This window comes from Vulpes lagopus, chromosome 12 (genome assembly GCF_018345385.1).
Source record: "Vulpes lagopus strain Blue_001 chromosome 12, ASM1834538v1, whole genome shotgun sequence".
Taxonomy (NCBI): domain Eukaryota; kingdom Metazoa; phylum Chordata; class Mammalia; order Carnivora; family Canidae; genus Vulpes; species Vulpes lagopus.
In genome coordinates, this window is record NC_054835.1 from 26,488,170 (window position 1) to 26,500,675 (window position 12,506).

Genomic DNA, 12,506 nt, shown 5'->3' on the forward strand with positions numbered 1-12,506 from the left:
ATTTAAATTCGAATCATCCACACAAAGCCTAAAAGTCCATCAAATAACAGATGTTTCTTAGAAAAACATGAGTGAATGTAATTTTAAAGAAATAATAACAGAGAAGGGCATCTTTTATAACCATTGTTGATCAGAAATATAGCTTCATTCACAAACACGTAAACAGAGTCAAAATTTACAGAAAATTAGTGAGCATAAGAGAACATTTTTCAGTTGCAGTTACATGTTTGGGTTTACTTATAAAATTTACATATGAAGTTTTCTATCCTAACAATTTCATAGTTATAGCTTTCATGCTAGAACATGTCACCTTTTTCCACAATGAAGCTAAATAATTAGAACTGCAAATCTGGAGTCATTCATTTGGCATTTTGTAACTACATAATTTGCTTTAAATGTGCTTGATTTTGGTTTATCAAAAACAGAAAAATGTAAAGCAATATCAGTTAAAAATACATAGTTTTCTTCTTCATTCTTAATTACTTCTAAATAGGCAGTTTAATACAGGAATAAGCTTTTAAAAGAAAACTTTGATTTCTAAAATAATAAACTGATTTGAGGTGAATATATAAAACATGACTGAGGTATAACTGGATTAGACTGCTTTCATTTTTTATATATTAGTATGAAAACAAATGGATGAATAGGACTATAAAATACAAATATTTATGTAAAATTTAAAGTGCTTCAGTTAACTATGTATCTTTCAGATTAAGTATATAGGTAAAGAAAATTTGTTAGAAGAAAATATTTTGTATGGATCACTCTCAAAACTCAAAAACAACAAAACTTACATTCTAAACATAAAATAAGACTTAAAAACCTCTAATATCAAAGAATTAAAGTGAAAAATATTTTTAAAATAAAAAAACTATACCATTTATCCAATGAAGGAGTTGTCATTTAAAAGAGTTTAATACAAGCATGACAACATATTTTTATAGTATTATAGTTAAGTATTATTATCTAACACCAGGAACACACCTTTATTTTTGGAAGGCAACTGATTAAAGTTCTTTATATCAGTTTCACAAGTTTTTCCTAGTTCCAATTCATTTATATGAGTTTTTTTCATATTACTATCAATGTTATCAATTTTACTTTCTTTAATATGCATGAGTCTATTCAACGTTGTGACTGTGCAATCCTCAGCTTTCATTTCTTGGACTGAATCCACTCCCTTAATAGTTCTAATTTCAAAAAGATCTTCAACTAAAATACAATTTGAATGATCAACAAATCTATTGTCTCTATCACTTTCAACTAGTTCATTCTTTTCTTCATTTGTATCTACAGGATCATAAAGCTCAGGTGAAAAATAGATAGATTCATCCTCTGCTTCTATTTCAGAAGCTCTATGTGAAGTGGAAAATTTAGCTTCTTCACCAACTAGAGACAATTCAATGTCTGGATCCACGGCTTCTTCACAGCAAAATAGTTGTTTGGAATAATTTCTTTTAAGAAGAGTAGAATCAATCTTTACTGATGAAATGACTTCTGATTGAGAGCATGATGCATTTAACATCAGAGATGAGGATTCACATTTATCAGTGAGTGGCAAAACTGTTTTATAACCCTCTTCTGTTTCTAAAGTGGAAATGCTAGAGGCACAGTCCTCTGGTGACCTGAACTTAGGTCCTGCAGTCAGAATTTCACCAGTAAAATAATGTCCCAAAGAATTAAAGTTAGACCAGCTAACTGGCTTTGTTTGTTTGTTGAAGATTGGGCTTGTGGATCTGGAAATCACATTTTTTTCTGCTTTGACTGCCTGGGCAAACTCTTCTGGTAATACAGGATCATCTACGAATACAAAATTTAAAAGTGTTAATTTTCTGCTTCTAATATAGTAATTTTTGTTAAAAATACTGAAATAACTGTATAGTATCCTAATTTAAAGCCTACAACCAATAGCAGCAGGACTTCCATATTAGAATATAGAGAACAAAATGTGAACTCTGAAAGGAATCTTAGATCTCCAGTGATTCTGAGCCCAAGTTATAATGCTGTCTGGTAAACTATCAAATTCCACACCAGGGACCTCAGAAGTGAATGAAAAAAGGAGGGGTAAAAGGAATAGGAAGAGGGCTGAGTAACGGAGGAAATACACTATAAAACTCTGCCTTAAAAATTCACTAACCAAGGACTGGGAAAAACTGATCTAGATTAATTCCCTAAAGGAAACTGGCAACCACAAAGACTAAATTATTTGTTTAGAGTTATAAAACTGGTTAGTAATCAGACCCAAACTAGAACTTAGGTTTCCTGATTACCAGTCTAATGGCTTTGAATTCATTATGACATTTACTTAAACAAAACAAAAAACAAAAAAACCCCAACCCAACAGGTACTACAAAGTAAATATTTAATGCTTCATATATTAAATTGTCATATATTAGTTAAAACAATTAAAATGATATCCAATGATACAGATCACAGTTTGGCAAACTTTTTCTGTAACTGGCCAGATAGTAAAGATTTTAGGCTTTCTGGGTCATATTACTGGCATACCTTCCTGTTTTTTAAATTTTTTATAAATTTATTTTTTATTGGTGTTCAATTTGCCAACATATAGAATAACACCCAGTGCTCATCCCATCAAGTGCCCCCCTCAGTGCCCATCACCCAGTCACCCCCACCCTCCACCCTGGCATACCTTCTTTATTGTACTTTGCAAATAATGTGTTTTTTACAAATTCAAAGTTTGTGGCAACCTTGCATCAAGCAAGCATACAGGCAACAGTTTTTAAAAAGTATTTGCTCATTTCACGTCTCTGTATCACATTTTGGTAATTCTTATAATATCTCAACTTTTTTCATTATTATATTTGTGTGGTCATCTGCGATCAGTGATCTTTGATGTTACTATTGTAACTATTTGGGGCACTATACATCACAGCCACGTAAGATGGTGAACTTGGTAGACAAATGTTTGTGTTCTGACTGCTTGACTGACCAGCTGTTCCTCCATTTTTTCCCCTTTTCTAAGGCCTCCCTATTTTCTGAGATATAACAATATTAAAATTAGGCCAATTAATAATCCTCCAATGGCCTCTAAGCATCCAAGTGAAAGGAAGAGTCACAAATCTCTCACTTTAAATCAAAAGCTAGAAACGATACAGTTAGTGAGAAAGACATGTTGAAACCAAGATAGATCAGGGAGTAATTCTGACTTTCAGGTTTTATTATTTAAGAAATACACTTTTGGGGGCACCTGGGTCGCATAGTCAGTTAAGTGTCTGACACTTTTTTCAACTCAGGTCATGATCTCAGGGTCATGAGATTAAGCACTGCATCCAGCTCTGTGCTCAGCATGAAGTCTGCTTGCGATTCTCCCTCTGCTTCTCCTGCTCGTGTTCTCTCTCTCTAAAATAAATAAATAAATCTAAAAAAAAAAAAAGGTATTACATTTTTGTAAGGCAACAGCTGCCATAGATCGGGATTCCTTTGATGAATCTGGGCAAAAAAAGTTGAAAACCTTCTGGAGAGGATTCACCATGCTAAAAGCCATTAAGAATATTCATGATTCATGGGAAGAGGTCAAAATATCAATATTAAGAGGAGTTTGGAAGGAGCTGGTTCCAACCCTCATGGATGACTTTGAGGGATTCAAGACTTCAGTGGAGATGTGGTAGAAATATCAAGACAACTAGAATGAGAAGGGAAGCTTGAAAACGTGATTGAATTTCTGCCGTCTCATAATAAAACTTCAATGGAAGAGGAATTGCTTCTTACACATGAGCAGGAAGTGGTTTCTTTCTTTCTTTCTTTCTTTCTTTCTTTCTTCTTCTTCTTTCTTTCTTTCTTTCTTTCTTTCTTCTTTCTTCTTCTTCCTTCTTCTTTCTCTTTCTTTCTTTCTTTCTTTCTTTCTTTCTTTCTTTCTTTCTTTCTTTCTTTCTTTCTTTCTTTCTTTCTTTTTTTTTTTCAGGAAGTGGTTTCTTGAGATAAAAGCTACTCCTAGTGAAGATGCTGTGAAAATTCTTGAAATGACTACAAAGAACTTAGAATATTACCTAAACTTAGTTAATAAAGTAGCAACAGGGTTTGAGACGACTGACTCCAATTTTATTTTTTGTTTTGTTTTAAAGATTTTACTTATTTATTCATAAGAGACATACAGAGAGAGGCAGAGACACAGGCAGAGGGAGAAGCAGGCTCCATGCAGGGAGCCCAGTGTGGACTCCATCCCAGGACTCCAGGATCATGCCCTGAGCTGAAGGCAGAGGTCCAACACGGAGCCACGTAGGTGGCTCCAAATTGGCTTCCAATTTTGGAAGGAAGTTCTACTTTTAAGTAAAACAGTGTTGCATGCTGTAGAGAAATCATTCATGAAAGGAAGAGTCAATTGATGTGGCAAACTTCAATGTGGTATTTTTTTTTAAGAAATTGCTGCAATCACCCCAGCCTTTGGCAAACACCACCCTGATCAGTTAGTAGCCATCAAAACTGAGGCATGACACTCCACCAGCAAAAAGATGATGACTTATTGAAAGCTCAGATGGCTAGTATTTTTTAGCAATAAAATATTTTTAAATTAAGGTATATACATTATTTTTAAAGACATAGTGTTATTGTACACTTAAGAGATTGTGGTATAATGTAAATATAACTTTTATATGTACTATGAAACCAAAAAATTCACTTGAATTGCTTTATCGTGATACTTGCTTTATCGTGGTGGTCTAGAACCAAACCCGCAATATCTCTGAGGTACATATGTACTCAATTATGCTGTTCCAGTACAAAATATACTATGACTAAACTCTGCTTTGTGTACCATATGTAACTGAATAGACATGACTATGTTCCATTAGACTTGCTTTACGAAAACAGATGGCCAAATTTGGTCCATAAGCCATAGTTTGTCAATCCCTGACAGACTATTCTTGTGTGTGTGTGTGTGTGTGTGTGTGTGTGTATATTTTTTAAAGACTTATTTATTTATTTATTTATTTATTTGAGGGAGTGAGAGAGAGCCCACACAGTGGGGGAGGGGCAGGAGGAGAGGGAGAGAATCTCAAGCAGACTCCTTGCTGAGTGCAGAGCCCTATGTGGAGCTCAATCTCACAACTCTGAGATCATAACCTGAGCCCAAACCCAGAGTCAGATGCTTAATCAACTGAACCACCCAGATACTCCTCTATTTTTTACAATTATTTTTTTTTATCATTTAGTATAAATGACTCACATTTACCTAAACTAAGAAATTCATGTTTTTTACTTGAATACTGCTCTTGTATCTATAAATAGACCAATTTTTATTATAGCTTTTAGAAAAATATCTACCATTTGTACAGTATATTTTACTATGCTGTGATATTTATTCATGATATTCATGATATTCATATTATTAGATCTTTACAGCCCATCCTAAGAGATAGGTGTGTATAGATTCTTTTTTCTATTAAGACTCAAAAAAGTTACATGACTTGCTCAGGTCACACAGCTAGGTGGTGGCAAACCTTGTGAGTGGAGAAATACAAACTATGCTTAGGTCTCTTGACAAAAGTTTGTTCCTATTCCAATACACCATATTATTTTATTATTTTATGGTAACACTTTCTATTTCAAACCGTGTTTTAAAAAATTAATCTATAGCACAATAAATATCATTTCACTGGATATAATGAAAGACTTCTCTATCAAATGTAAATAGGCAAAACTTTTCAAACCTCTTTCCTTTTTGGAGATGATGCCTCTTGGTAGAGGTGGACTTTCAGTTATTGTAAGACACTGTTGTTCTTGGACATGTATTTTTGCTTCACCTTTCCTAGGATTTTCTGGTGTTAGAGGACTTGCTGCTTCTAAGTAAGTTAATGTATTGTCCTTCAAACAGGTCACTTCAAGTATAGACTCACTGTCTTGTGTAAACTTTCTGTCCTCTTTGGATACATTAATGACCTTTTGGTGCTTTCTGGAAAATTCAGACAAGGACTCCAGTGCACTTTCAAAGGTTGAATGGTGCTGAATCTGCTGCCGTATCCATTTGGAAAGTCCTAAGGAAAAAAGTAAACCCAAGGAAGAAACTGTAGTTATTTAGTTTCTTAAGATACTATGTTTTGGGGCACCTGGGTGGCTCAGTGGTTGAGCATCTGCCTTTGGCTCACTCAAGTCATGATCCTGGGTCCTGCAATCAAGTCCAGCATTGGGGGGCTCCACACAGGAAGCCTACTTATCCCTCTGCCTATGCCTCTGCCTCTTTCTGTGTCTCTTATGAATAAATAAATAAAATCTTAAAAAATATATATTATGTATTAAGAAAACACTTAGATCATTTTTCTAATGAAGTAATCCACATGAATTTAGGGTATATAGAATGATTCTCAGTATTTTTCCTGCCTAAACATCTTCACATGTATACTCTGCTCATGTATCAGTAACATTTTTCTTTATGTGCAGTGATTATCAACTGGAGGGAGGGAAGAGGCAGAGGGGGAAATGTATTATTTGTCAGTTTAGGATAACTGGGGAAATAAGGCAAATTTCATTTCATCATAATTTTCCACAAATAATGCCTGCTCTTTAATTTTAAGGAAACTAAAAGTTGTAAACAACAATCAACAGTCTTCCATTCCAACTTTCTAACTTTGACTTCCTTCACAAAAATAAATTCAAGATTCCTTTTTTGGTGCTCTTCTCCCCCAATTCCAAATGTCTTATACTATCCAGGGAATGAAAAGAATAACAATGTTATTAGGGACAAATCATGTCCTGTTTGTATATTTATTATATAATTCTTTTTTAATATATAAATAACCAAGTTATAAGGGATAGGATTTGACCTGTGACATGTGAGTAATGTATAAGCTTGAACCACATAAAAGTATAAGTGTTTTGCTTAATTTCAGAACGAAATTCAAAATCAGACATTTGAATTTCTAAAAAATAAATATTCTCTGCTGGTTGGTATTACTAAAACTATCATCATCTTCTGAAGTAGTTTAAAAAGTCACTATGGTATTTTAAGTTAGAAGAAAAATAAGACAGGGCTTCAAGTTTCAAGTTGTAATTCATTCATTTCAAATACATTCCCCTTTAGTTTTTTTTTTTTTAATGGAGCTTTTCTATATTTAATGTAAATCAAATTGAGTTCTATAGTTAATACAAACTGAATTTTTTTTTTTAAAGATTTTATTTATTTACTCATGAGAGACACAGAAAGAGGCAGAGACACAGGCAGAGGGAGAAGCAGACTCCTCACAGGGAACCTGATATGGGACTCGATCCTGGAACCCCGGAATCACGACCTGAGCCAAAGACAGACACTCAACTGCTCAGCCACCCAAGAGTCCCTACAAGCTGAATTTAATCAAAAGGAATTTGTATGCTGTGCTATTACTGTCTCGATAAGAAGACTTCAAATTTTTATGAATCTCAAAAAAATAAATAAAAACCATACAAAAATAATGAAAAATTCTTCATTTAAAATCTGTCAGGGATGCTTAGCTGGCTCAGTAAGTGGAGCATGCAAATCTTGATCTTGGGATTTTAAGTTCGAGCCTCACATTGGCTATACAGACTAAAAAAATACAATTAAAAAAAAATCAAATTTGATCAGGTAAAAATTCAACTTCAAGATTTTAAAATAAGAAAAACTTTTTTTCATATTTTACATTTTTTAGTTGAAGTATAGTTGGCAAGAAGAATATTTTAATTTTTAATTTTTTAATGATTTTATTTTTAAGTAATCTCCACACCCAACATGGGGGGCTCAAATTTACAATCCCAAGATCAAGAGTCACATGTTCTATCTACTGAACCAGTCAGGTAGCCCTAGAAGCACATTTTAAATAAACATTTCCCTTAAAGTTCTTTTTTTTTTTTTTTAATAATCCCTTTTTTCTATTTATGACTACTTTGTCATGCTTTTTTTTTAATCTTTTTTTTTTTATTATTTATGATAGTCACAGAGAGAGAGAGAGAGAGAGAAAGAGGCAGAGACACAGGCAGAGGGAGAAGCAGGCCCCATGCACCGGGAGCCCGACGTGGGATTCGATCCCGTGTCTCCAGGATCGCGCCCTGGGCCAAAGACAGGCGCTAAACCGCTGCGCCACCCAAGGATCCCCTTAAAGTTCTTTATTTTTGTTAACTTGGGGAAAATAATTACACCAATTAACCAAGAAACTTTCTAAAATGGACAATTTTTAGTTATAAACTTCTTTCATGTTTGGAACTTTCTGTAATCAAAGAAAGCCTTTTTGGTGCAAAATGTCCATTTGCTTTTGAAAACACAAAGAATCTGAGCTCCATCTGCTGACTAAACATAAGCACTTAACATTTTTCTTTTAGTTATATCTGGACCTAAGCACAATGGCTTGCTTTACATGGAAAGGGCAGAAAAGACTAATAAAGCACTTGCTATTTTAAACCAGGTGGATACATTTTAATACCAAACCAAATATTAGGCTCTGGGATAGAAAAAAAAGTCCATACCTACAGGTAGCTAATCAGAAAGAAACTTAAAATTCTGCATCTCTATCATTGTACGGCAGATAAAGCTTTTATCTTTAAGCTTTAAAGATAATACAGATGCAAGTATTCCTAACAGTTCTTTAATAACAGATGGATTCCTGGTATTGACTCTAAAGGGACTCTGACTACTGGATAGAAACTATAGGCACATAGTACTTGTTCATCTAAGTGGGCAAAAAATGACCATCTATTTCATCTTGAGACCCACATGGTGCTTTTTTTCTTTTAGAAAATACTAGTTCTGACTAACATAAACTGTAGAACAGCTGAAGCATATCTAAATAAACAATCAAACTTCAGTATATTCCAGAATGAAAGAATAAGGAATTCTAAGCAGCCAAAGGAGATTGCTTACATGCTTACATGTAAAAACTTATTTCCTGGAAAATTCATTTTTGTGAACAGCCTTTTTTTCCCCTTACAATGCTAAATACTCTGTTACTTAATTAAATCCTACATTCTATGAAACTGAAGGATCCTGATTAATACTATGTTAGTATCTAACCAGATTCTTCTATTTTTTTTATAAACATAAGCATTATTAAGGCTAGATTTCCCAACAATGTGAATTTTTCCAAGTTTGATTTAGTAAAACAAATTCTGTCCAAAATTTTTCTTTAAAACTAGTAGTTATCAAATGCCAAAGATCATTATTATTTCTTACTTTAAGCCCATCTGAGAATCTTACCAGATATATATCTACTGGGATTACTCCTGAAGCGATCATCCACTAGAATAAGAGCTCCCCAATCATTTTTGTGTCGAATACACCTATAAAAAGAAATAGGGAGAAAAATCAAACAAAAATAAACTTGAAAATAAAAACCAACAGGGCGCTTCGGTGGTGCAGTTGATTAAGCCTCTGGCTCTTCATTTTGTAACAGTTTGTGATCTCAGAATGGTGAGATTGAGCCCTGCACTGGGCTCCATACTTAGCAGGGAGTCTGCTTGAGAGTCTTTCTTCCTCTCCCTGCCTTCCTACTTGTGCTCTCTTTCTAAAATAAATAAAGCTTTAAAAAAAAAAAGAAAAGAAAAGCCAAATTTCTCATGGGACAGATAAAAGAATGAGAAAGTCAGTGATATATCAGTGGAATATTCCTTTAATCAAAGCTTTGCTATTATGAGCAAGGTTATAGAAATGGTTCAATATAATATACCTAAGTAGGTATATTAAAAAATCAATTTTTGCCATCTACTGATGACTTATTTTTTTCTACTGATGACTTATATTAAAAATGTTATATGCATTCTATTTTGAAAGCCAAAATATTATTGAAAATATTTTCCAAAATCTTAGCCACACAGACTGTATCTTTTTTTTTTTTTTACCTTTGGTATCATATTAGTTGTAGATTTTATGTAAATGAACTTTTTTTTAGTTTAATGAGTTTTCATCATTAATGAATGTTTAATTTTGTAAAAAAGAAACCTCGGAAGTATCAATTGATATGATCATGTAGTTTTTCTTCTTTAGACTGTTAGCATAGTGAAGCACATTGGCAAAATTTCAAATAGAGGGCCAGACTTTCATTCCTTAGATAGTAACCACATGTTGTTATGGTGCATTATTCTTTTTACAGATTGTCATATTTGGTTTGCTAAAAAAATTTTTAATCTTAAAAATTATTCAAGGGCGCCTGGGTGGCTCAGTTGCTTAAGTGTCTGATTCCTGATTTCAACTCAGGTCATGATCTGAGGGTTCTGAGATTGAGCCCCCTGTCGAGTGGTGCCTTGGTGGAGAGTTAATGAGTATTAGGGTTGTTTCCACATTTTGATTGTTATGAATAATGCTGCTTTGAACATTTGGTACAAATTTTTGTATGAATCCAACTAGGAGTGGAATTGGTGGATTGTACAGAATTCAATATTTAACTTTTTGAGGAACTACCACACTTTCTTTCTGAAGCACTTGCACAATTTTACATTCCTGTCAGCTTTGTGTGAGGTTTCTAATTTCTCCATACCCTCATCAACACTTATTATCCACTTTTTCATTATATGTTCTGTAGGAAATGTGAAGTATCATTTCACTGTGGTTTTGATTTGCAATTCCCTAATAACTAGTGATGCTGAGCATCCTTTCATGTGTATACTGGCCACTTGTATATCCCTTGGAGAAATGCCTATCCAAGTCATTAGCCCATTTTTGAATTGCATTATTTATCTTCTTATTGTTGAATTATAAAAGTTCTTTATACATTCTGGATGCTACACCCTTATCAGAAACACTTTTTGCAACTATTTTCTCCCATCTGTGAATTTTTTCCATTTTTAGTAGCATTCTCTGAAGAACAAAAGTTTTGACTTTGACAAAGCCCAACTTATCTAGTTTTTTTTTTAGTTATGCTGCTGATGTCAGATTTAAGAAACCACTGCCTAATCCAAGGACAAGAAGATTTACACCTCATTAGTCTTTGACCTATTTTGAATTAACTTTTATATATGGTGTGAGGAAGGGGACTAACTTCTTTCTTTTGCATATGGATAGCCAGTCATTCCAGCACCATCTGTTAAAAAGATTTTTTTCCCCATTGAATTGTCTTGACACATTAAGGGGGGGTGGTGCTTAACGAATAGGAATTTATTTCTCACATTTCTTGAGGCTGGGAAGTGCAAGAAAGTGGTGTGAACTTATTAGTTCCCTGGTGAGGTTCTCCTCCTGGCTTGCAGATGTCAGCCATCTCATTGTGTGAGGGTGAGAGGAGGGAGAGGAAGAGACATGCAAGTTCTCTGGTGTCTCTTCTTCTAAGGGCACTAATCCCATCATGAGGGCTCCTGTGAATGACATCGTCTAAACCTAACGACCTTTCAAAGGCCTCATCTCCAAATAGCATTACATTGGGGATTAGGGCTTCAACATATGAATTTGAGGGGTGGGGGCACAATTCAGTCCATGGCAGAAAGTAGGAAAATTATATAGTATATGAGAATATACTAAGTATTAAGGAAAAAATAGAGAATAGGGAATGTTGGGGGCACTAAATTTTTAAATACAGTAATATTGAGCACCTGAAAAAACATCATTTGAACACAGATCCTTCACAGGTAAGGGAATAGGCTGTGTATATATGTGGAAAGGAAGTTTTGTAGCAAAGAGAAATGCAAATGCAAAGACCTTGGTACAAGAGCTTATCTGACATAGTCAAGGAACAGCAAGGAGCATACTATACCTTCTTCAGTGTGGCCCCTGCTCTCCCTTTAGTTGTGTTGTTTGTTCTGTCAGTCTTCAGGTTGGTTTCTGGGGTATCTAAGATGATTTGGTAGTTACATAGTTGTGTTCATGGGACAAGACAAGCCTAAGGTCCTCCTACTCCACCATCTTCTTCTCCCTCTGTCTTGGCACTTTTGTCAAAAATCAACTTACTGTAAATATTGGAGTTTCCTGGACCTTCAACTCTACTCCCTTGTTCTATATGTCTATATTATGCCAGTACAACACAGTCTCGATTATTGTAGCACTGCATATGTTTGAAATTGAGAACCGCTCGTTCTCCAATTTTGTTCTATTTCATTATTTTTGTGACTAAAATGAGTTTCTTTCAATTTCCATATGAATTTTAGGATCAGCTTTCTCAATTTCTACAAGAAATCCAGTGGGATTTTGGAACTGCACTAAATCTCTGTAGATTAATTAGGGGGAATATTGTTATTTTAAAAATAAGCCTTCCAATCCATCATCATGGAATTCTTTCTCATTTATTTAAAAATTTTTCGGGATCCCTGGGTGGTGCAGCGGTTTGGCGCCTGCCTTTGGCCCAGGGCACGATCCTGGAGACCCGGGATCGAATCCCATGTCGGGCTCCCGGTGCATGGAGCCTGCTTCTCCCTCTGCCTATGTCTCTGCCTCTCTATCTCTCTCTGTGACTGTCATAAGTAAATAAATAAATAAATACAAAATAAAAAAAAAATAAAAAAATAAAAAATTTTCAACAATATTTTGCAGATTTTGGTGTAAAGTCTGGCATTTCTTTTGTTAAAGTTACTCCTAAGCATCTTACTCTTTTGATGCTATTAGAGATGAAAAATTTTAAATTTAT

At 34.2% G+C, this 12,506-nt stretch overlaps 1 protein-coding gene across 1 annotated transcript in view; it reads right to left on the reverse strand.

Annotated features, from left to right (window-relative positions):
- Positions 1–768: 768 nt before the first annotated feature.
- BRIP1 (BRCA1 interacting helicase 1) overlaps positions 769–12,506 on the reverse strand; it is a 186,060-nt gene continuing 174,322 nt past the window's right edge. The window contains exons 18-20 of the mRNA XM_041726192.1: positions 9,158–9,240; positions 5,670–5,993; positions 769–1,800 (exon numbers count right to left, since the gene is read on the reverse strand). Of these exons, the coding sequence (XP_041582126.1) occupies positions 953–1,800; positions 5,670–5,993; positions 9,158–9,240 (1,255 nt within the window). The 3' untranslated portion in view covers positions 769–952. The remainder of the gene's footprint in view (positions 1,801–5,669; positions 5,994–9,157; positions 9,241–12,506) is intronic.